Source organism: Sphaerodactylus townsendi, linkage group LG01 (genome assembly GCF_021028975.2).
Source record: "Sphaerodactylus townsendi isolate TG3544 linkage group LG01, MPM_Stown_v2.3, whole genome shotgun sequence".
Classification (NCBI taxonomy): Eukaryota; Metazoa; Chordata; class Lepidosauria; order Squamata; family Sphaerodactylidae; genus Sphaerodactylus; species Sphaerodactylus townsendi.
The window spans coordinates 35,361,081-35,387,308 of record NC_059425.1 but is presented as its reverse complement, the minus strand read 5'-3'; the positions used below and the strand labels follow the sequence as shown (position 1 = coordinate 35,387,308).

General features: G+C 40.7%; 1 protein-coding gene across 6 annotated transcripts in view; it reads right to left on the bottom strand.

Annotated features, from left to right (window-relative positions):
* The window catches only part of BCL11A (BAF chromatin remodeling complex subunit BCL11A), a 201,123-nt gene that overhangs the window by 10,703 nt on the left and 164,192 nt on the right, over window positions 1-26,228 (bottom strand). For 4 of the 6 annotated variants that reach the window (XM_048517917.1, XM_048517934.1, XM_048517908.1 and 1 more), the window contains exon 4: window positions 2,846-9,378. In XM_048517917.1, coding sequence (XP_048373874.1) covers window positions 7,373-9,378 — 2,006 coding nt within the window. In that variant the 3' untranslated portion in view covers window positions 2,846-7,372. Of the gene's footprint in view, window positions 1-2,845; window positions 9,379-26,228 lie in introns of those variants that run through there. The other 2 variants (XM_048517942.1, XM_048517951.1) reach the window with 1 other exon arrangement.

Sequence of the window (26,228 nt, the reverse complement as noted above, 5' to 3'; positions counted from 1 at the left end):
CTGGCCACATAAGACAGCTTCATACATATTTCTGGGAACAGAGCTGTAAGTCTTGGAACAAAATACAAAATGTAGGATGAGTGATCGATTTCAAAGGGCCACTTCGAATAAGAATTTATTATAGAACATGCATGCACCATTTATATTTCCTTTTAAACTATGTAATATCCTTATGTTCGTCTTAAAAACTAAAGCCAGCACCTCTCTAAATGTGGCCATATATCTTACAGAGTTCAAAAACAACTTGATAGACCAGCATTAAAAACTTTTAAATGACTGACAAAACCATTTTCCCTCCACCTAACCTCCTGTGGTAACTGAACTTTCCATCGGCTTCTTTTAAATGTATTCATTTTTAGAACTGCATTTTGAGTTTTGAACCTGATTTTATGATACTGTTTTGTTGCAAATCACGTGCAACACAATCCTATGCATATTTACTCCAGCGCAAGTCCAATGATTTTAGTAAATCTGCATAGGATTGCCCTTTGGAGGCTCTTTTTCCCCAGAAAACCAGGATATTCCTTTAAATATACATAAGTAAATTTGACCTTAAGAACTATGTAAAATAAAAGCAGAGTCTATTGAATAATTGAATGAAGCAAAGAGTGCTATGGTATGCATTGCAATATATTATATTTCTGCATAATCTAAACACTTTTGGATTGCATACATAGTGCTACTTGGCAGAAACTTTCCATGTAGAAGGTTCCCTGTTTATTCCATACTAACTCGAGTTTAAAACAATGTCCAATCGTAAGCTATGCTGGAGAGCCTTTCTCAGCTGGGGCAGATAATACTGGTCCAAGGGTCTGACTTGGTCTGAGGTAGTTTTGTACGGATAGTGCAGCACAGTTAGTGGCCTTTTGTAATTATGGTCTGTGACATAAAACATTACACAGCACTTGGCGAAGAGAACTATAGAAGAGAAAGAATGTAAAGGACTTTTGCATATTTCTGCCCGTCAACTAAGGTCTTCAACACAGGTCCTGCTTCGCCTTCCATTAGGATTCAAAGCAAGAAAGTATGCAACTAGACCTTTTCAGTCTTGATACCCCTCCTTTGGAATATCCTCCCAGTTATTTGTCTGGTTATTCCATTGGCGTCATTTATTTGTGATCTTGTAGTCTATGCTCTGTGACAGCCAGAAAGGTGTAGTGGTTAAGGTGTCAGACTAGGATCTGGGAAACTCAGGTTTGAATGCCCACTCTGCCATGGAAACATGCTGGGTGCCCTTGGGCCAGTCACATACTCTCAGCATCGACCCTGGCAAGTATTTGGATGGGAGACCACCAAAGAATACCATGGGTGTGACACAGAGGCAGACAACAGCAAACCACCTCTGAATATCTCTTGCCTTGAAAACCCTATGAGGATGCTACTCACCAGAAGTCAACTGTGACTTGACAGCAAAAAAAAAAAAAATCTAGGTTATGGTTAATTTCACATTAGTTCCCAGTCCCCTGCTCTCCTTTTCCCGCTCTGCAGTTCTGCTTGTGTTAAATCTTGCCACTATATTTTGTATGTTTGCAGGGCAGGCAGCCCAGTCCAGAAAGGGGAGGCAAAGAGCCTCCTGGAACCAGTGCAGGGCTGTGTTGGCACATTTACCCACCCTGCCAGCATAAGTGGCACCTAGGATGAGTTTGGATTCATACCCCCCTTTCTCTCCTGCAAGAAACTCAAAGGGACTTACAATCTCCTTTCCCTTCCCCCCTCACAACAAACACCCTGTGAGGTAGGTGAGGCTGAGAGAGCTCCGAAGAGCTGTGACTAACCCAAGGTCACCCAGCTGGCGTGTGTTGGAGTGTACAGGCTAATCTAGTTCCCCAGATAAGCCTCAACAGCTCAAGTGGCAGAGTGCAGAATCAAACCCAATTCTCCAGATTAGAGAGCACCTGCTCTTAACCACTACGCCACTGCTGCAGTCTCTGAAGTTAGTGGTTGGTTATAAGAAAGTTCAAATTCTCTAAGCCACAAAGTTCCCCTTATGCATTATGAAAAATGATAATGTTGACCTGCCTTATAGAAGTGGTGTATGGATTACTGGCATAACATCTCTGAAAAACTAGGTGAATTAAGCATTTTCATTACTGACCTTTAGAGCTCTGCACAAACTAGAGCTCCCTCTATACCAACAATCAGAATGTACACATAAAATGTATCAACAAGCTCCTGCCCAGCATGAGTTCTATAAGCATATCAAGGTTTTTATGGGGTTTTTGATCCCAGCCAATGTGTTATCAATTAGCCTATTTCCAATGCACAGAGAGAATGTCACTGGGCCTACAACACTGTATTCTATGTCCTCATCTTATAACTGTCATTTATTAGACGCCAACATTCTAATTTCTCTTTTCTAAGCTTTGGAGGGAACTCTACTGTGTCTCGGAAACAGCAAGAAACAGAAGGAAGGGCTGCGAGCTTCCTCATTAACTAGGGGCAGTGTCAAGTGGATAAGTCCAGTGCTGACCCAGTTATGCCAACTCAGGCTGGTGATCATGCCAAGCTGGATCCTACAACTTGCTTGTGCTTTGGTGCTCAGCCAGTGCACAATTGAGCTGAAGCTCTGTCTGGCTCCTAAAGGGGTTATTTGGTCCCCAGACCACAGCTGTTAAAACCAATCCAGGTCAAGCCCTAGTGTCCTGGACACGAGGGCGGGGGGACGGGGACACAGAGCATTTCCTTAGTTAAAATGGATGTATCTTCAGAAGGTATTTGTTCAAAACAAGGCAAGAAAAGATGTTATTGATACGACAATAATGTTATGACTTTAACCCCACCCCTCCCAAGGGAAGCAAGAAATACTCAGTTTCCGTTGCACTAGGAACAGCAAGAGACAATATCACAGAGGTATGTGTTTTTAATAAAGCAAATAGATGCTGCAACATGCAGTATTCGTAAAACTTGACAACATATACAGACCTCTCAGGAGGAAAAATATATATATATTTATATGTAATCAGAACCAGAGTCCAGATATTTAAAGACAATGTATACACAACGTTTTGATAAAACCTATCCATTGTACAGAATATATATATATATAAAAAGGAGAGCAGTTCCTGCTCCTGGTTTCTTTCCAACTGGATAAATGTGGTAAAGAGGTGTCCCCAACTGGTGCTGATCTTGGATGCAACAGTTGCACACCCCAAGATGAGCCTCCTTTCTCACACACGCGTCCCTGTCAGCAGTCTCTGCTTTCACTACATCATAATGTGGCAGTGCAGAAATCAGATCTTCCCAATTCACCTATCAGGCTGGGATTTAGTTTATTTTAAAGTGGGCAAAGGGGGGTGGGGTTGATGGGGGGTTGCCACACTGGGAGGGAGTTGCATATATTGTTTCGTTTCTGAGCTTGTCTGTGATTATACACAACAGTGCAAAATCGGGGAGAAGGGGAATGGAAGAACTGGGGAGAGTCCCTTTCACAGACAAAACAGGAGTGACCTGGATGTTGTAGCAAATGAGGTCAACCTTTAGACTTTAGCTAAATGCATTCTCAGTAGGAGAAAAATGGAGGGGAGGGGGGAAGAGAGAGAAAAATCCAGATGGAAAAGATATGTTCCCTTGGTTTAAGGGGGGGGGGGAATGAAACCTTTGCCGTTGATGTAAAACAAAAGACTCTCTTCCAGGGGGACAAAGCATTTTATTGCAATATAAATAGGGAGTTCCCTGGGTCTTTAGGCTACTAATGTGTAGAACTAAATGCCCCCACAAAGAAAACCCAGTGGTCTTCTCTTAAAGGCTGCTTCTCTTGCTGAGGGAAATTTACAGACTGTGTCAAATGAGGACACGCAAAGCTTATGGAGTGTACTTTAAGCATTTTTTTTATTTTTATTTTTTCAATTAAGGGACAAAATGGGTGAATGAACAGGGTAATGCAGACAACTGCCCATTAAAAAAAATAACCCCAAAAAACACAGACAGTGGTTTTCCCAATAGAATTTAATAAAGACTAGAAAAAAAAATTACAGTAAAGAGCCAGGTTGTCAATGACCTTTGGTCATCCAAATAATAAAAAAATAATAAAAAACCAAAGAAAAATAAAAGATCAAATCCAACGGCTCTGTTCTGAACAGAGCACGTAAGCAATAATAAATAGTGACTTCCATAGTAAAAGATAAAATTTCAAGTTACGACAAACAGCTTTCATTACAGGAATAGAAAAGGCCCAATAATAACAAAATATTTTGCATTGCCATATACAAAAAAAGGTATCAACTTCAGTGGGGCTCTCTCTCTCTCTCTCTCTCTCTTTTTTAATATGCTTTGCATATGAAATTCCTTTCCAATCTAAATATATAAAGCACCATTTAAACTTTTTTTTTTCTTTTTGGCAATGGAAAAAAAAATCCTGCAAAACTTGTTTAAAAATTTTTTTCCTTTCATTCTGTTTTTTTGTAATTTTTTTCTTTTTACTGCATATGAAGTTTAAGATGCTGGAATGTAAAAGGGGGGTAAGAGAAGAAGAATGGGGACCAAAGAGCACACTACAGAACAAACCAACATCATCACCTTGCATTACTGCATACAATATGGCAGCAGAAAACAAAGGAACCCCAAAAGAACCTTGATATGTACAACCCTCTGTGACGCTTGGTTAGTGAGACATTCAAACAGATTTTCTGCCCCTCCCCCCCAAAAAAACAGCCATTATATGGCCTCTTATCTGTACAATGTCACACTATTGTTGTAAATTTTCTTTTGAAACATACAAATAATTTGCACTATATTATCCTGCCAAATTAAAAAAATATACTGTGGCAGCCTGTTTTGTTTGTATGTGTGTCTGTGTGTGTGTTTTTTCCACTACCAAAAAAAGGTACATAGATACCTTTTTTGTAAGAGAAACAAGCAACAGTTAAAAATACAAGCTTCATTATAAATACTATATAGTGCCTACTCTAGGTGAACATTAAATTCAAATACCATTCTAGAAATTACAGAAAAGAGAGACCATAAATGTGTTTTTCTTCTTTTTTGTTTTTTTCTTCTTAGCATAGGAACCAACAGGAGTGTGCATTTTCCTATATTTTACTATATATTCTTAAACCTTTCCCCAAATGCATTTATTTTACAACCTGAAGAGCTGTGTGTATATCCAAGGCATAGGATTTCCACTACTGGTTTTCAATGAAGAACGAGTCTTGTACACCATCAAGACAATGAACCCTAAAATACAGTTTTTTTTCTCCCCTAAACATAATGAAGTGTTTTTTTAAAAAAAAAATCATAACATTTATATTTAAAAAAGTTTTGTACAAAAAAAACATCCTTGCACTGTAGGAGTGAGAGCAATCATTCATTATTTTTAATATAATCATAGGACCTGTTCCCATTCACAGCGCCGTAATAATGTTGCGTCCCAGTCATTAGTCAAGTAAACGGCAAGCTGGCAGAGTTTTTATTTTACTATGCTCATAAGTGAGATCATGCTCAATTTTTAATTTTTCTCGTTAATTTTGCAATTTTTCCCTTAAAAGTATAGACCTGTAAACTGGGAAAATTGTACAGTGCATTTAAATTGTCCTATCTGAGCAGTCTTAAAAGGTTTTTTATACTCAACCTGTGTACCTCTGATTAAAGGAAAAGATTCAGACACGCCAGGCAGAGTCAAGTGCTATGTGAACATCCAACAGGGGCAGATGCTAGCTTAGTTAGAAAAAAAGAACGAATCCTTTTTCCATGTCAACACAACTAACCACATAGCATATGACAAAAAAAGAAAAATCAAAAACAAAATGAAGTACATTTTTAGGGAGCACAGACATATATATACTGCTACTCTTTTAAAATTATCTTTTTTTTCAGAATGTCACACTTCAAGGCAAATCTAAATAGTTCATAGTTAATCATCACCATATCAATATTAGCTTATAACCTGTTCTTAGTTTTAAATGGCAAACAGTACCACTTTGTGCTAATAAATCACTATTTTTTTGCTATGTGTTATACTCAGTACAATATTATTGCCCATCTGTTTATACGTCTCTCTCTCTCTTTCTCTCTTTAGAGATCAATAGATAGAAATTCGGTACACAAGGTTTTAAGTTTCTAATTTGATTGTCAACTTGACAACCAAGTGGGTCTGGACTTAATTGTTTTGATTCCATTTCTTTCTCTTTTTTTCTTCTCTTTTTCCCTGTGCCAGAATCACTAAAAGATATTATTAAAATCTTTATAAGATGAATTTTGTTCCTAGTTCGTTTAATCACCTTTCAAGGCTTTTCTGCACTTTCACATTCTTTGTTATTGTTGTTTTAAAAAAATTCAAAGGGGGTTGGGGGGAGGTAAGGGGTGGTAGGAGTGACAAATCCTGTTTCCTGTTTGTATTTTTCCCCAACTCGCTCCTGGAATAGAATCTATTTGAATTAGGTGCCTTTTAAAAATTAAAAGGGGAGGGAGGGTCAAATGATGATTAACTAGGATTTATTGGGCTTTCTTAGATTTCTTCTTCTTCCATTTTTAGGTAGCCACTGTTGTGAGATATTCATTATAGAATTATCAGCTGGGTCCTAAGGACTCATTAACATTGCCCACTGCGGAAGTTGAGCTACGAGTTCAAAACAAGTAGAGATGCCAACAGCATGGCTTAAATAGATTCAAGGCACTCAGATTTCTGTTTTAAACCAAGTGATAGTACAAATTTACCTTTTTGCTTATGTCCTTAATTTTCAATTAAAGGCCTTTTCTCCTCCCCATCCCCCTCAAATGATACGTTAAATATTTTAAAGACAGAAATCTTGTTAACACTGGACATTTTCCATTCCACTGTTATTGGTCTGTCCATAGAGAGTTAATTCAAAGTACATTTTCCTCTATATGTTTCAAAGCAAGACTGTACATGATATGGGTTACAGAATGTATGTAGCTTGGTTGGTTTTATGTTTAAAAAAACCTGACGTTTAGTTTTTCTTACAATTTCTCTCTCTTTTTTCTTCTACGGATCTTTACTGGAAACAGCCAAGGAGCTGTTCTGAGATTATTATTTTCTTTGTGTGGATGGGTGGCTTTTGTTTGTTTTGTTCGTCATTGGATCAGGGGACAATTTTTTAAAAACAGCCATAACATACCATACATGCTGTCCAATTAAAAAAATTAATTAACATACACAACATGTAAATTATTGCACAAGAGAAAGGCTCAAAGTTTGCGTAGTATTGCCCCAATACAGATCATGCATTCAAATGGTGAAAACAGAAAAAAAAAAGGAAAAAGAAAGGAAAACAAAAACAAGTGTGCTGGTGACAAGCACTTTCTCAATATCCTCAGCTTCCATTATTTTACTCACAAGGGACTAAAAAAAAATCTCTACACGGGGGCCAGGAGAGGGTTGGGGGAAGGGAGGAGAAAGGGACACGTTAATATACCTCTATTCAGTTTTTATGTCATTATTCAAGACTCGATCACTGTGCCATTTTTTCATGTGTTTTTCCAGGGTACTGTACACGCTAAAAGGCATCTTACAAATTTCACATTTGTAAACGTCCTTCCCCACCTGACCATGCGTTTTCATGTGCCTGGTGAGTTTGCTACTCTGGGCGCAGGCGTAGTTACACAGCTCACATTTATAAGGCCTTTCCCCAGTGTGGCTTCTCCTGTGGACAGTGAGGTTACTACAGTTCTTGAAGACTTTTCCACAGTACTCACAAGTGTCGCTGCGTCTGCCCTCTTTTGAACTAGGCCTTCCAGGGCCTGGGCCACTAATATGCGGGGTGCTCCCTCCACTTCCTGTACCGCTGCGGCCTGATATCCCTCCATCCATCTCCCCGGGAGGCGTTGAGAAGCGTAAACTTCCGTTTTCTGAGGAGTGTTCTGAGGAGGAAGCAAAAGGCGATTGTCGGGAGTCTCCAAAGTTGAGGAATGGATCTTTTAGCTGCCTAGAGGCGGCGTACCCAGCTAGCCACTGGGAGTAAACATTTTCAGCATTAGGCATAGCTGTAGCAGGTAGGTCAAACTCCTTCTCAAGTTTGATTCGTTTGGAGAAAGGACTTAGGGAACTGGGGCTACCCAAGAGCAGCTTTTTTGACAAACATCCGGCGGCAGATTCACCCGGGGAACACCCCCGGCCATTAATAGCGCCGTCATCAAGGCGATCAGATTCACCAGCTACTGAGTCTTCATCGCAAGTGTCTCTGTGCACCTCAGATTCAGACAAGTGCCCTCGTTTATGTTTCTCTCCAAGGACCTGATGAAAGGCCTCACTGAAGTGTTGCATGGAACTCAGGACCATTCCTTGCATGACATCTGGCATAGAACGATTCTCCTCAACAGAGCGGGAATTGTTTTCATGGTGACGAGCTGCTTCTAGATTAATGCCAAAGCCATAGTCTGGTCTTTCATTTTCAGTCAAATCCTCCTCTTCTTCTTCCTCTTCTTCTTCTTCTTCCTCCTCCTCTTCTTCCTCATCTTCATCCCCATTTTCTGGAATCATATTTGAGTCATTCTCACTCTTAAACTTGGCCACTACGGATTTAAGGGCACTGCTAGCACTGCCCACAAGGTCGCTGGTTCCAGGCTCTGGGGAACTGGCTGTGGAGAGGCCATCATCTGACTTTACTGTCATGGGGGACGATTTGTGCATATGGGTTTTCATGTGGCGCTTTAATTTGCTTGCCTGAGTGCATGCATGGTCACAAAGGTTGCACTTGTAAGGTTTTTCTCCAGTGTGGCTCCTACGGTGGACAACTAAGTTGCTTTGAAACTTGAAGGTTTTCCCACAGAATTCACAGGACTTGGATTTGACAGGAGGCTGGGAAGGGGGAGGTGCAGACTGAAGAGGAGGAAGAGGTGGCGTTGCCAGAAATGGCGGCTTGCTGCCTGGCTGGAATGGTTGCAGTAACCTTTGCATAGGACTGGGCCGGTTCGGTGACAATGGAGGGCTAGAGGTGTTTCCAGCTAACTCTCTAAGCCGTCTGGAGAAATCCATAGCTGGGGGCTCCATGGCCATGGGGTTGAGTCGCAGCACCCTGTCGAAGGCACTGGGGTGATGGGTTGCAAGAGCCATTTCTTCGGCACCCAAGCGTTCTATGCGATGTGGATCCAAGTGATGCCTTGGAGGAGGACTAAACAAAGGCGGTGTGGGAGGAAAACGCCCTTCTCCAAGACCTGAAGCTTCTCTTGCTACTGATCCAGGTATTCTGAGTAAATTAAAAGGATTATTGTCTGCAATGTGAATCCCATGGAGTGGTGGCTGTGAAGGGCATTCTGCACCTAGTCCTGATGGGATACCAACCCGTGGTGTCAGGGGACTTCCGTGTTCACTTTCTAAGTAGATTCTTAATCCATGAGTGTTCTGTGCGTGTTGCAAGAGAAACCAGGCGCTGTTGAATGGCTGTTTACATGTTGTACATGTGTAGCTGCTGGGTTCATCTTTACCTGCAAAACAACATAATAGTCGCATCAATGTTTAATCTTCAAATATCTACCTTAATGATTGTCACTGGAGCTTAATTTCATTTCTTTCAAGTTATTATTTCCCACAGGGTTACAAAAAATAAGATGGACTTTAATGATAGTTTAATACAAACAGACGAACAGGCCAGTTTGAACAATATACTCAAGGCATTATGATCTTAAAAACATTTACCCTGTAGGTTATAAAACACTCAAAAATTCCAGGATAGCTTCTCTAATTAAAAAAAAAACTTTCAAGAAAACTGACTGACTCATGTAAATTCCCAACAATTTCAGTGCGACATTTTTAGATAAATAGGCAACTGTACAAATAGGCATTCAGAATAAGACTGAGACCCCAACTCTAGACTAATGTACTCAAGTGTACATTTAGATTGCAGTCTAAAGCCAAAAGCAGGCTCCTGAGAGTAGTTCTATTTCAGCTTACGGAACTGCTCCAAAACCAGTTTGAACAATATACTCAAGGCATTATGATCTTAAAAACATTTACCCTCTAGGCTATAAAAAACTCAAAAATTCCAGGATAGCCTCTCTAATTTAAAAAAAAATACTTTCAAGAAAACTGACTGACTCATGTAATTCCCAACAATTTCAGTGCGACATTTCCAGATAAGTAGGCAACTGTACAACCCAGTTTTATGCATGCTTGCTTGGAAGCAATTCCATGTGAGTTCAATGGGACTTGCTCCCAAGTTATTGTGCACAATGAAGCTTAGGAATAATTACTTGAAATTAAGTCCTAATGAAATCAATGGCACTTGCTTCTACTTATATGGAAGCTCTAGTTATGCCTCTCATCCCATATGATCAAGGCCTAAGCCAATTATTTATGTGCTAGGTTGTCCATAGCAGATATAGCTTTTTAAGTAAAAAGCTACATTAAAACGTCCCCCAGATTCGTTGATGCTGTTTTAAGGTGCCAGTTCGGAAAATGAAAACTATGATACAGTAACTATGAAACAGTACAAACATTTTTGTCCTCTAGGCTTAGGACTCACCAAAACAATTCCAAATAATTAGACAGGTAGAAAATGGAAAGTGCTATTTGCATATAGATTAGGAGCTTTGGGTTGATAAATGGATTTGGATACAAATGGATTTGGATAACTCAGATCCTACATTTGGCTTAGGAAGTTTCAACTGATATGAGAGATAAAGATCAAAAGAAACAGATGAAGTTCATCTAGCTGAATATCCAGAAAGCAACCATTTGGGCTAAATGGCTGGAGCCTTGCTTGTTACTTTGAATTGAAAAAAAATAGGACTGTAAACACCAATTCAGTAAGATGCTATGTATCTGTATTTGATAACAATTTATCTTAATGCAGAACAGATAACCAGTTCCTACATTTTAATACATTTTAATAAGAGGGTCTCATGTAGTGCACAGTCTTCTCCTAGGAAAAGTATGGGTTTAATTTACATATCTGCCAATATGCTGACCTCCTGCATGTTTGGTACAAACCTAGGTCTCAAAGAAGGGATTTAAGATGTTCATAAGATTGCTGCTGACAGCAGTTGGAGCCAAGCATTTCTTCCCAGTAGCACAGGATCACTTTAAAAATTATGGCATGGTATTACTGTGTTGTGAGGTTTTAGGCACCAACAGGCAGCAGCCAGTCACATAGAGAAGAATGTGATGATGTCATACACAACCCTGATGTCATTTCACAAACTGTTTGAGTTAGTCATTATAGGGAAGGAACAGTGGAAAAAATGTAGGGCTATTGCTTTTTGCAGCAAACATACATTAACTATTAGTATGAGCTGCTGCAACCAGTAAAGAAGCAAGCATTTTAGTTAAGCAGGACAGATCTCAACCAGTGTTCTCCTGGGTGATTGCTTGCTAGCTTGAATGTCAGTCTGCTTCTAAACATCAATCAAAAGTTGCCCATGATAAAATAGAATGGATAATTTCAACCATCCAGCTACCACAGGAAACTCCCTTCTTTTCTTTACACCTAGTTCGGCAAGCCGGACATTCACTACAATGTCTTGAATCCCTTGGTAGATCCCTGTTCCACACAAGTGCAGTAATTTCAAAAGCAGCTCCACACTTCACACAGAAGTCACATTTGTCACAAGGTTACACTGATACTGTCTGTGCAGATACACATCTTAAAACACCTGAATGCAAATATGTGGGAGTCATGTTGGTGTCATGGCCAACTAGTCTGTATAAAGTATTAAGCATGTGTGTTGGTCATTCAGGCTTCCTGTGCTTGCTGGAACAAACACTGGTTTATATGAAAACACATACCCTGCGTTAAATATGCAGCAGGTGGACTGACAAATGGTCCTATTCATAAGATACTTCCATTATATTAATGGACGGTCTAGAGCACATGTACTTTGCTAAAACAATGGTATGATGCACATTTTCATATACACACTGTCAATCCATGGGTCTATCTAGTTCAATAATGTCTACTTTGATGGGTAGTAATTCTCCAGGGCTTCAGGAAGAGAAAGATCTTTACCAGTGCCCTCCTCTTGAGACCCTTCAACTTGAGACTTCACCAGAGACTCTTCTGCATACAAGGTGTACACTCTACCACTGACCCATGCAGTGACTTTGCTTCACAAGGCAGGTTCATTTAAGGTGAAAATATTTCCTTGATTCATTTGGAATTTTTAAAGTTAATCCATGTGGTTCTGTTTTACTATAGTCTTCTCTACCCAGAACTGAAATTACAGAAAAAATGAGGAGAAATTAATATCCTTGCAGCTTGTCTTGACACAAAAGCTTATGCTGGAATACATTTTGTTAGCCTCTAAGGTGCCACTGGGTTCCTTCTTTGTTATCCTGACAGCTGATTTTGAAGTTAACTACTTAGCCATTTGAAAAACATAAAAGTCGCCTAGGTTTACTATTGAACAATACCCACCCTTACGCACGCACACACACACACACACACACACACACACACACACACACACACACACACTGTACTAGTCTTCTAACAACAAGTAAGACTTACAATGGTATTTGACTGCTCAATGTACTTTGAGGCTGACCTGTAATTTACTTTACAGTGCTGTTTATAATCTCACTCAATATAACCCACTTGTGGGCAAATCTTTTTACAAGATTAGACAGTAGATGCCAAAATTAGGTTTCCAAACATATGCCTAATGTACGTGCCGGTGGAAAGGAGGGAGGGGAAAATGAAGTGGATGGATTTTGAAAGAAAACGCTGAAGTCCCTATCAACTGATCTTCATTGTTCTTGTTTTCCTCCTCACTTCAAAGAAGAAGAAGAAAAGCTTTATAAGGGGATTTTCATTATACAATGTGTTGAATAAATGACTCTGGAAAATGACAGGCAGGCTGCCTTACAGTTATGTCTACTGTGACTCACACAGAGGGTTTTTTTCCACTCTGTAGCTTCAGGTTCCTCTATTATTATACATTTAGTTTGACAATCTGAATTGGGTGAGTAAGAGAGGGAGGGGGGGAGGGAGGCAGGGAGGGAGGGCAATTCAGCCATTTCTGGCAGGTGTTTAACATTTTGGTCGCTTTAAAAAAGCCTTTGGAATAATATTTAACATTTCAATCTTCTGCCACTGCCAGCATTTTAATGAACCACATTATGATGTTTAGCATAGGGTGTTGAAGACAGTAGCAGATAAATACGTATATCTTCCATAAAGAGGAATACTCAACTGGGATTTATACATTTCAGCAAGCTTATTTTGTGTACCTGGGGTGGGGGATCCAGGGAGAGAACACGGGGACATGAGAAGGTCCGGGGGAAATGGGCAGTTGAGGAACCCAGCGAGTTTTGTTTCATTTTGCTATCGCAAACTGAAAGCTCTTAACAACTCATAGCGAGTGATGCCATCAGCCTCCAGTCTGCTAACAATGAAATGCAGCTCCTGCTTTGCCCATTTGTGTATTAGGTCATTGGAAATAGTACTGTATCTTATATTATAAACATACAGTTTTTGTAATTGCATTTTAGCATTCCCATCAACTAGATATTCTGGATCAGAAGGGCAGCTGGTGTAATCATAATGTCAATGAGAAAGGCTGTTACGGGAGAGAGTAAAGATTACATGAGGGAGGGGGGAAAGCAGCTTTGAAACTGGTAATTATTACCAGTCCACTAATAGCAAATGATGCATTACAGTTTCACCGTATAATCTGTATTTCATTCAGCTTCTTGTCGGGGCAATAGATTGTATTACAGTATTCGTGAAGCCAAAATTCCTAACCTACAGTCATCAATAAATGTGTTATGTCCCATAATTTGGCAAATGACTTTCTTCATAACATCTTTAACTGTTGTAAAGGCTAGAATCGATTTCCCGCATAGCAAAAAAAAAATTTTTTAGCCTCCACCGATCTACTGAAGTATGAAATGTAATATTTTTCTTCATTTGCTCAGATAAAAAAACAAGCTTCCAATTTTGCCATTCTTGTTTGGTGACCAAGAGGAAGGGTGGGAGGGGGAGACAGAGAGAACACAAGCCAGCAAGATAGTTAAAATCTATGAATGATTTACCTCCCACTTTGAAGAAGCACAATTTAATTTGTCTACTAGTACTTGATTAATTATGAAAGCTATTGACTGACCATTTTACCTCTTAGAGAGCTCTTAACAGTCAATGCAGGATTACCAGTGTATTAAAGAATTAGAAAAAATGATCAACAAAAGAGGCTGAATTTTCCAAAAAGAATGTAAGGTCTTATGCCCAAACACACCAGGAAGTAACACCATTTTTCACATCAAAGGGCTCAGAAGGGTGCAATTCTGCTTGGGCTTGCACTATCTACCCGTTTCCATTAGGGAAGCCCTATAACCTTTGTCCTCCCTCATATATATGCACACTGACTCAAGAAAAATTACTTGTTTCCATAATCTCAGTGAAAAAGGATGATTAAATAGATACATAAAACTGAGCTCTACCAAAAGAGCCATAAGAATGACTGACCCAAAGCTCATTTGGCCTACATCTGAACTGAAGCAGGATCAGTCTCTTTTCATACCCGAATTCAGACAGGGGCTCTCTAACCAAGAAGATGCTTCTCCATGCCACCTCAGAATGGGGTGTTGCTCCCACATCCAAGTCAAGGGACTAGTCACACATAGGCGTGTCACATGTGCCTTCCATTCTTCTTCCATTTTCTCCTCAGCTGTCACTCGCTGCCTTTATTTTTGCTTGCATGGGCATCCAACCTAAAGAGGCCTACACAAAGGCTGTTCTGAGTGAGAAACTGGGGGAAGTGCATGGGTGGCTGCAAGGCAACTGGCAGTGCTCTCCTTCTCTTGCTTCTGAGTCATCCACAGATGAGTGAAACACCCCTGGTTAATAAATAGGTCCTGCACATTTAACCATAGGTGATTCCATGCAAGTATATGAAAAGTATGAAATTAGGTAATTATATGTTGGAAAAAAGCTTGAAAGAATGGAGGCAGTAGGAAAGCCAGAGAAGGATGCAGGAAGTTGATTAGACTTTAATGTCTTGTATTTTCCACGGAAAGATTAAAGTACAGATGTCTATTCATCCGCCACATGCTGGATCTTCTTTATCATAGAATGCTCCTTTGGGTCCCAGTGCCTACCTAATTCTGCTTCCCTTCCGCTCCATTCGCCTTTTGCCATCCCTCCTTTCCCTTTAAGAGGATGGGTGTGGGGCATCGCCTGGCACTGCCATGGTGTGGGCTGCCCCTGCCAACCAAGCCTCGAGGCCGCTGCCTCTTGCCTTATCAGCGAGGTGACCTGAAGATTCCTCCCTTCTTGTGGGTTCCTTCTCCCCCTGCCCACTGAGTCTTGCTGCCACCACTGCCTCCCACCTTGTTGGTGAGGCGGCCTGAAGTTCCCCCACCCTGTCCTGCTCTCCTCGCCCACTGAGCCATGTTTAAATGTACACAGAATAATGGTTTTGACAACAGCAGCACTTAAAAATGAATTATAATTTTCATTCATTCGGGGCTATTTTCTAATGCAGAAGAATACTATTCCCTCTTCTGCCACACTACAACTGACCACACTTTAATCTTTCAGTGGAAAAGAGTATACCTAGATGCTACTACTCATGACAGGCAATGTCCTCAGAGCACAGTCATGTGGAGAATGTCTCCTGGCACTCTTCCCCATCTAAGAATCAAAGGGACAGTCAAATATCAGCTTTGACTGACTCCCTGTATTAAATACAGGGATGGCCCAGGATGAAAGATACCTGTGCTTCCAATATGGCTGGCTGTGTGCTGGCTGTGTGCTGATTCAACTGGTTGTGGTGGGTTTTCTGGGCTGTGGCCGTGGTCTGGTAGATCTCCCAGACCATGGCCACATGTCCCGGAAAGCCTACCACAACCTATATTTCCAGTGTCCCCATAGGTGAGTGAACAGCTCTAGAACAGGGCTTACTCCCAGGAAAGTGTTCTGAGGTTTGCACTGCAAATATGCCTGGAAATGCATAGACTCTACTGTCCCTCCATAATGATTAGAAGAAACAGAAAAAATTAAATACACAAATAAATGCACTTGCTTTGCAGCATTTATAGACTAAATAATTATATTTCTTGGTGTGCACTTCTGAATTACCTTTTTTAAAACACAAAGGGTACACAACTGCCTATATCCAAGCCTCAGTTCATCATAGCCACTTGTGTCCCAGCACAGTTTCTTCCACCATATGAAAATAAGGTAGTGGATTACAGCTAAGAGATATCTGGAGCCAAGCCAGGCCAAGCATGGCTGAGGAGGCCCCTGTTTAGCAAAGCATACTAATCCAGCCAATCTGGAGCTCACTGGTGCCAAGACTAGAGGCAGGCTCCTGACGCTATCCAAGGATGGAACTTTTTCTCATCGGCTTCAAAACTGTTGACAGGGGAAAGTCTATGGCTTTTAAGGGGCTATTTTCAAATTTTGCAACAATTTGTTTCACGTTTCCAGAAAAAGGAGCACTTGGGGAATCCAAGATCACAAAACAGGGGGGACTTTGGGATATTTCTGTTTTAAAAACATATACAGAGATTCAGACACAAAGCAAAGAGCTGGCCTTGAAGGCTGGAGCTGTCACCTGGTTAAAGTAATAAAATTAATTAAGTTCTGAAAGGGACCCCCCCCCCCACACACACACACTCTCTCTTTGTTTTCAACTGATGTATATGTCAAAGCAGCCTTTATCTTGGAAGAGGAGAGCCACAGAACACACTTTGCATGCTTACAGTTCCAGGTTTAACCCTAGATATTAGACAACAGCTATGGGAAAGACCTCTCTCTGCTAGAAAGACCCTAGAAAGCCACTACCACTCAGAGCAGACAATAATGAGCTAAAATGTAGTATAGTACAAGGCAGTTTTATGTGTTCAAAATAGTGCTTGTCAACCAAGGTTTCTGTGAGTACTTGTATTTAAAATACTTTAATAATATTTTGGGGGAAAATGTGCTGCCTGATTAGCTAGAATGCAATTGCTGGAACACAGATATGAATTCATCTGATTATCAGTGGAAGTTGATGGGCAGTAGATTCAGGACAGACCGAAGGAAATACTTCTTTTCTCAACAAGTGATTAAAAGTGATATTTGCTGCTTAACAATGTAGTGGTAGCTACAGGCTCAGGCAGTTTTAAAAGGGGATTAGACAAAGGACAACTCCATCAGTGGCTACTCTCTGTGGTGACTGAAGGGAACAGTAAACCTCTGAATTCCAGTGCCAAGAGTCAATATTAGGGAAAGGCCTCTATGTCTTGTTGTTGGCCTTCCAGAGTACCTGGTAGGCCACGGAGATGCCAGACTAGAGGAGCCATCCAGAAGAGCTTTTATTATGTTCTCAATGTAGCTATGAAAAACACACAGAGCAAAGTTGTCGCTATCCACCTATTTATTTTACACAGATTCACATATGGCATTTTAATGCTTATTTATTTACTTTATTTATTGCCCACCATTCTTACTATCACTCAAGATGCTTCACACGCAGTATCTTGTTACTAGCCTTTCACCAGCCAAGTATGGTAAACCAATATGATTATCTTTCTATTCCAGAATAGAAGTTCAAGCTGTAAGAGAGACTGATTTGCTCGCTGTGTACACTAAGGGTCTAGCAGTCCCTGACATCAAAGGATCTTGAGACAGATGTGATGAAGACCATGGATCCCTCTGTCTATCTGTAAAGGTCAAAGTGAGCATATTTGCAGCCCAAATTCAAGCTGGGCCATAGCAGCATTAACTGAAACCACGTTGTCCACACAGTTTTTAGAATTTTAAAGGAGAAAAGATGCCTTTTTAGAGGGAGTGCCCCCCCCCCCCAATAAAATGCTAACAACTGTGCAGGGAGGCTGGTTTTCAATAAGCTAAACTGAGTTCCCTCTCCATTTCATGGCTCCAGTTTGAAATGGTGCTATGCACGTATGCCCGTTTCCCCCTTGACAGACAGACAGGGAACCCTGATCTTCATCATGTCAGTTTGTACCTTCAGGTATCAAGTACTGTAAGAGACCTTTCTCTGCCCAGGTCTCAGGAGACTGCTGCTGCCAGTCACAGTAGATAATACTGAGCTCAAGGGAACAGCTTGGCAGAAAGCAGCTCTTTATTGAGGCCTGGTATCTATGACCACCCAAGCTTCCACAGGGCAATGCTACATGTTTACCTTCACATCCACACAAGTTTGATTTACAAAAAAGAAAAAAAAGCCCAACAGCAGCAGTGTTCTGGAAATGTGGAATCTCTGCCTAATCTCATTTTCTACATTTGCTTGGTACAAACACAGGACTAACACAAACAGATCTCACCCTCTCCTCCTGGGGCAGCCACCCCATCTCCCTCTGACTTGGAGAGGGGCAGAGGTGGCCCATGGCAGTGGAAAACCCCAGAGAGAAGGGAGCCAGTACCAAACTCCTCCCCAACCCTATGGATTTACCATCAATTCTCCTATAAACACCCAGAAGAGCCAGCAACCCCAGAGGATCCCCTGCATTCAGAGATGACAGCTGTGATGTTCAGGATCCATGCCCTGAGGGTGTGAGGAAGACTGGCTAGGTTCTGCCCTGATCTCCCACCATGGACTATGTACGCACCCATGTTTTCTGGGACTTGTTTTTACTGTTTGTGATTGTATTTTAAACAATCTCTAAATAAAAGTCAATCTGTACAGCTAATACTTTCTGTGCCACAGGAATTTCCAAGCTCCTAACAGTCACTTGACAAATTCCAAGTGATGGGTGTGTTCATCAAAATCTGTGCTAGAGTTGTACTCCTGTCCTGATTTTCCATGCATTTTCCACTACATGCATGGATTCAGCCTGTGATGCATGTAGTGATCTATGCAAAAGCAGCTTTACAGCGTTCCACCACACTCTGGTGTGATCAGGAAAGTGAACCTTGGATGAATCTATGCACATGAAGGAGAGGGACTCTGTGGGTAAGTACATACTTTAGTCCCAGTGGCAGGGGCACCAGTGGGTAAAGGAACATCCAATTTATCCCGTTCATTGAATCTCTCCCATATGAGTGAATGATATGGGAACAACTTATTCAGATCCTTCACTGCCGGGCATGCAAAAACTCCATACAATACACAAATTCACTTTCTATAATATCCAGGCTACTGGAAAAGAGCTAGGGAGAGAGAGATTAAAAGATGTGAGCTTGTTTTTATGTTTATTTCAATTTCAATCAATTTAATTCAGATAATTTTATCTATGCACTCCAAACAGAACTAGTTCACTTCACTTTCTTGCAGTTTGGGGGTTCTATTACTTTTCAACATTGCACAAATGAGAAAATCTTGTGTTTGGACTTCCTGAGGAGTCCAAGTTTGAAAGCTAAAGTGTGGATTCAAGCAGAATAAAAAGAGAAATCATCAGCCCAGGATACCCGTGTGTGATTCACATCACATGACCAACCATCGAACCATTCTGTCAACACTGGATCAATGGGCGAGAGCCACCTGGGATCTTTCTCTGCCCTGCCAAAGAGCCAGAAGGAAGGAAGAGGGGGAGAAACACACTGTGTTTGCTCCTAGGAGCCAGGAAGGGAAACAGGAACATGGAGCACAGAGTGGGCCAGACAGAAGGGCCCCTGCTGTGCCACCCCCTTCCATGCCCTGCTGTGTATGAAGCCCCTGCCAATTCTCCAACTTTCAACAGCAAGACCAACAAGAGTTTTAGACACGTCCTCTCTCTCTTTCTCTGAAAACTTAAGACTTAAGGCAATTGTAGGCCACTCTGAGACTCTTTCGAGAAAAAGCGGGGTTTCTTTATTCTTCTAAATAAATACAATGTGGCAAACCACATTCCAATTAAGCAAAGTAGTTAAATGTAAGCTAACTTAAAATAAATAATTTTCAAACTGTATACAAGCAAACCATAAAATTGCTCAGAAGTCTTCCACGATTTACTCACTGAGAAGAGGGTGATGCTGCTCTGTAAGACAATGTGACCACCTGTATTTCCCTGCAATGGGGTGGGTGAGTGGCAGATATGACCCCCCCCCCGGGGGGGGGATTTAGGCCACACTCTCAGTTCATATGAGACAATGGTGAGGACCAACTGTATATAGCGTACAAATACTATACATCCTATGCTCCATCCCAAAATGTGTTTCACCGCAAGAGGTTTCTTTGGGGGCATATCAGTATGGAAGGCTGAAATTGTGATAACCTCAGATTTAGATCATTTTAGACCCAGTGAAGTGGATGAGTGGGAGATATGACTAAAGAACATGTGAGTCATAATTGAACAAAAACAATAACTGACAGGTGGGATGAATCAATATCTGCTGTTCAGATACCTTGTTTGACACTATGAAGTCTTTGACAGAGCATGTATTCAAGCATACAGTCAACAAATTATAAAGACAAATCACCTTATAACATAAGATCATCCTCACAAACATAAAAACAACGTTTATTAGCATGTGTCATTTCATTAGGCACTCATGATAAAATGCTTTACAATCCTTAATTCATTCACTTTTACCACAGCATTGGTAGGTCTAGTTACTATCAATTCTTGTTTTACAAGTCAGAAACTGAGGTAAACAAACTTGACTAAGACCATCTAAACTTAAAGCACAGTCTGGATTTTGTACTGAACTAGGTCACATCTTCTGAATATTCCATGCTTTCTTTTGAAAAGTGCTTAAACAAATCTTTAGGACACAGTTTTATCTATAACTCTGCTTTAGCAAAAGTTCTGAACACTGTTTTGTCTATAATTCAACTTTGCTCAACTTGTGATTAAGATAGTATACAAAATAAGTTACTGGCTATTTTTACTGGGATTACAGTCTACAGAAACGCAGCTATTTAATTCACATTACATGGCTGGTTTTACAGCAGGCTTGCACAATTTGTGACCATCAAGCTAGTCTTGTACAGTGGTCCATTAGAGACAAAAAGAGGACGTTGTGCCTGGCGATGGCAAAGGGACTACAAACTTGGTGGGCAACATTGGGACAGTCACCTGATGATACCCTGATAATTTGGTGCCGATACATCTCAAAATGCGTCCCCTGCAGGCACCCCCAGAAATTTGCCCAAGATTCTTTGTTCTGCAGTGACTTAGCTGTATTGCTGTCAATGTGGAATTTCTGGTGGAGGGCTGTGTGGTGCACATTTATCAAGGTACAGTCACAAAATGTTCAGGGTATCTTCAGGAGAGTCTCTGGATGACACCATCCAGGTTTGGGGAATTTTGCTTCAGGGGGTTTAATTCTATGGGACCCAAAAAGGGTAGGGCCCATCTCCCACTTCCACCTGAAGTAAAGTTCCCCAAACCTGGATGGTGTCATCCAGAGACTCTCCTGAAGATACCCTGAAAGTTTTGTGGGTTTACCATGAAAAATGTGCACTCCACAGCCCCCTCAGAAATTCCCTATTGACAGCAATGCAGCTAAGTCACTGCAGAACAAAGAATCTTGTGCAAATTTTAGTGCCTGCAGGGGGTGCATTTGTAGATGTATCGGTACCAATATTTCAGTGTATCATCAGGAGACTGTCCTGATGATACCCTCCAAGTTTGGTGCAGTTTGGTTCAGGGGGGCCAAAGTTATGGACCCTGAAAAGGGTAGCCCTCATCTCCTTAGTTCCCATTGGAAAGAATGGGGGATAGGGACACCACTTTTGGGGGTCCATAACTTTGGCCCCCCCTAAACCAAAATGCACCAAACTTGGAGGGTATCATCAGGACAGTCTCCTGATGATATCCTGAAAATTTGGTGCTGATATGTTTAAAAATGTCTCCCCTGCAGGCCAAAATGTGAAAAAACACCAAAAAATAAAAACGCAATTCGGCTGGTAATCCGAATCCCATGGATTCGGATCTGTTAGGATTCGGACAGCTCAGATTCGGCTCCTGCTCGTCCGAATCCGTCCGAATCCGTGCAGATTCGGTAAAAATTCGGATTTGGACTGTCCGAATCTCCAACCCTAGCTACAGCTTCTCATGTGCACTGTTCACAGGGAAATGGTGGGGTTTGAGGTGGAAGCAGTTAGTCATTCATACAACAAAAGTGCTAGTTTTTAAACTACTGTAAGATTCTTCATTGTTTTGTGGCATTACTGAAGCTGAGCAGGTGTAGCCCTGGCCAGCAATCTGGATAGTAAGTAGACCATCGCACAACCATAAAAACACACAATGTTATAGTATTTTTTTAAGCTTGAATTTCTGCTTTTAAAAAAGCTTACCGTTTTCATTTGCTAAGCTAAATACACTAAATGAATATTGTTAAGATGTAATGCTTTATTTAAAAAAAACTTGTCAAGGTGGCTTACAGATACCTCAAAAGAATGTCTGTTGCTCCCAGCAATGGAATCAGAAAACTAACGCTGAAGGAAGGCCAGCTGGGAAGAAACCACATCAGATAGATGCCATTGCTGTGGGGAAGGCAAAGGAGGGAAACTGTTCTAGAGCTAGGCATTTAAGCACTTAACTCTGCCAAGTCAGTAACAGAATAATATGCTGGCTGGTGTGCCAACAAGCTTTGGGAAAGCTTTCCTCATTTTGGAAAGTAAAGACAACGTCCAACATTTTTAGTATCTGTACACAATTGACATTTACAGAGAAAGTAATGATTAAGGATTTCCAGTGCTGTGATTTAAGACCTGTTCTTGCATTACCTAAGCTGTGTGCAAGTATGGCTCCCCCCACCCCATTGCTCTACTAATGCAAGAGTCTAGTTAGTGTTCACACGAAAAAAAAATCAGTGTAGCAACAGCCCACACCAACAATATCTTCCTTGGACATATACTGTTATCAAAAGCGACTGTGGAAGTCTCCCTCTCCTATTGTATGTTACTAAGTTGCAGAGGTTATATCACAGTGGCTTCCGGAAAGCTGCAGTAATGCAAGAGCCTCTTTACACATTTGGTGCAAATGTGCTTTTCACCCAGCATACACATGACAAAGGTTTTTGGCCAGCCAACTCATTGAATGTAAATAATCCTTCTGTTGTCTTCACACACAAAAAGAAGACACAAAAAATGTTTTAGGAGGATACTGAGGATATTTTGGATGATATCTTTTCTCAAAGAACTACAACTTCCAGAATTCACTGGGCTAGACTACCTTAGGATAAGCTAATAAGAATGGGCCCTCCATGCACACGTTCTCTCATCATACATATGTTGTGACGTGTATATGCACACTTTCCTCCTGCTTTTTGAGAGGGAATATTTGTGGGAATTGTCCTTATAGAAAATGTGAACCAGCCCTGGAGTTCAGAGCAGAGTTAATGGATTCCATTTTATGCTCAAAACACACCTGTGAGGTATGCTGGACTAAAATATAATATGCCCAAACTCATCCATTGAGCGGCATGACTGACAATGAACCCTAAGCAGACTTACTTCCAATTAAACCATAATTTCAACAGAGTGGAGAAGACTGCATAAAACTATTCTGAGTCCGAGAATTCCCCAATCAGTCTAATTACAGTACACCGACTCTCCTATGATCCACAGTGTTCTCTATTTCTCTTTCCTTCACAATCTAGTCACAGTTCAGGGAGACAGCATACACTTCACATGCAGAAGATCCCATGTTTATTCTTCTGTAGCGGATCTGGGAAAAGATCCATGCTTGAGATCTTTGATTGCTAGAGCAGATGGTTTTACATAAGAGAGCTTACAGTACAATTCTAAACAGAGTTATGCCCTTCTAAACCCAGGATTTAGGAGAGTGTAGCTCTGCCTAGGATAGCACTGTTTGTGTGTTTCACTCTTCACCCTCAATTATCCTAGCTACTATGAGTAAAAGTTCAAATCAATAAAATAAAAGAGGATGGCTAGGCTATTAGCCTAGGCCCAAACACAATATCCAAAATGTTAAACCACAACACTGCCTGAAATAATCCAAGTTTGGTCTTTATCCTGGGACCCATCTCACAGGTGCCTCATGGAAAATCAAATGATTTGCATCTGAATTCACTTGGTAATATACATTCTTAATCATACCTTGGGCTTGACCAGTATCTGGACTTATACCTGCCCTTTCATTGGGTGTAGGTCAAGCATAATTTCCAACCGGTCTTACTAAAAAGATTTCCTAAGCAGTTATATAAGCTCTGTGGGATAACCTCATATTTTGTTTTGAGTGGGAGTTGGGCTTCTAACAACTAAGGCGAGTCAAAGTTCATTTCTGTGCTTGAATTATCTTATCACTGACTTGCATTTTACTTTTGGAGCAAACTGAAGCAAAAGTACTCCCAGTCTTCCAGTAGCACCTATGTCATAAATCGGACTTTCAGAGACTGCCCAAATGATTTTGGTGCCTGGGAAAGAAAATTCCAAATGCTGCCACTTATAATTTTGGAAAAGGTGTAATTATTTGACCCCTTCACAAGCAGCTTCACCATGCCTGCATAGATTCAGTCTGGGCAGCTCCTCCCTGCCTTATGGCCACAGCCTCATTGAACTTTGTCTCTCTGATAAAATAATAAGGATTTTTTAGTACAAAATTGTTTATTATTAAATAATCATGTGCTTTTGTAAGCTCATCCACAGCTTGTGTGTATGTTTTGTTACAAGACTCGCTCACACGATTTAAACGCAGATGCCAGGGAATGCTTTCTTCTCTCCTTTGCCTTTCTCTCTTTACTAGGAAAAATATTTGAACAGCAGTTTGAAGCTAAACCAGGAAACTCTTTTTATTCAACTTAAATGTCAAATGAACGTTTGTCTTCAGACATTGCAGGATCTGAGGCATGGAAAATGAAAAAAAAGTGAGGGAATAATTAATTGTTACCACTTGTATTAGATTCTCTCTTGTCTCCATCTGGTCTATTTAAAAACAAAAAACAAGAGCGCAATCCAGCCAAAGCTATGCACTTGGGCAGTAATTCCAAGAACACTTCCCTATAAGTAAGCCCCATTAAGCAGAACAGAGCTTACTTCTGAGTAGAGCCGCTTAGGAACACTGTGTTAGAAATTCATGCATTTTTTTAGATCAGGAGGTTTAAACATATATTTCTCACTAAAACAGTAGACCTTCTAGGGGCTTAACCCTATCTGGAGTGTATCCAAAGCTTTGTTCACCTTCAAAAATTCATGGTACTTATATGAATAAAAACTCAAATTATATCTACACTCTTCCTCCCTGGGTTGCCAACATTCTTGGAGAAAAATATCCTGTTCCTTTAATAGAGAGTTAATGTGTACAAATGCACATAATCTGATAAATATCGTATTCAGCTTCTGTTAAAAGGGCAAGACTGTTTTGTCCAGGCCTGCTGGCAACCCTAGAACTTAATATTGCTTTCCTACACAAACTATACAACTATACTTAGGTTGTGGCTGTTAGTGGAATTGTGGGAATTTACAGAGTCAGCATGGGTAATGTAGTCTTTCTGCCAAGAATGGGACCAAGCAAGCAAGACATCTTATTTACATATTTCTTACATTAATGTGTCCACTGGGTGACCTTGGCCAGCCACGCTTTTCCACCCTAACCTATCTCAGAGGGTTGTTCTGAGGATAAAATGGAGGAAGAACATACATTCCACCCTGAACAACTTGTAGGAAGGGCAGAGCCACCCCACCCTCACCCCGCAATAAATAAAAATGGTAGCCTGTCGTTCCTTTAAAAACATCAGTGTATGGTTTTCAATATGATCTCTGCAGCCTCCTTAGCATTAATGATGAAGCAGCATGGCAGACTCCACAAAGGATTTATTATTTACCCGCATATTCCCTCTCTGTGCCCAAGTATCAGAAAAGGTTCTGCTCTGGGTGCCACACCCTTTCGAATAAGGTTGTCTTGCATGTTCCACAGAGCCTTTCATAGTGGCACCCAGTCTGCAAAATTAATTGCCCAGGACAGATTGATGAGCCAACTTACTATGGCTTTTTTTGTTTATGGTTTTTTAAATAAATGGTAAATATTTTTCTATTCTATACATCTTTGGAGAACTGGCTTTGGAGAACAGGATCTAGAAAATCATACTAATAGAACTATCTATTTTTTTAAAAGTCGATATCTTATTGTTTTCAAAAGAGGATGCTATCCATAAGAATTTTATTGCAAGTTGCCTTGATGTCCCATGCATATAGCCTGAGTGCCAAGAAATTCATCATTTGATAAATTATTCCAAGAACTCACTTTAGTTGGTAAGCACCTGATATATTTAGAAGGGAAATAAATAACTCTGGAAGAATAAATAAATAGAATAAAAAACAAGCCACAAATAACTGGATTTTAACGTCAACAGCAGAGAGGGCTTTATCACCTGCAAAGCCTCCTACCAGAGGAGGAACTATGTCATCTCAGTGTCCTGATCAACACTTAATACATCCTTTAAAAATGCATAGTAATTAGGGTTGTCATCCAATTAAAGGAATTTTAGTTAATTAATCACCTGCCT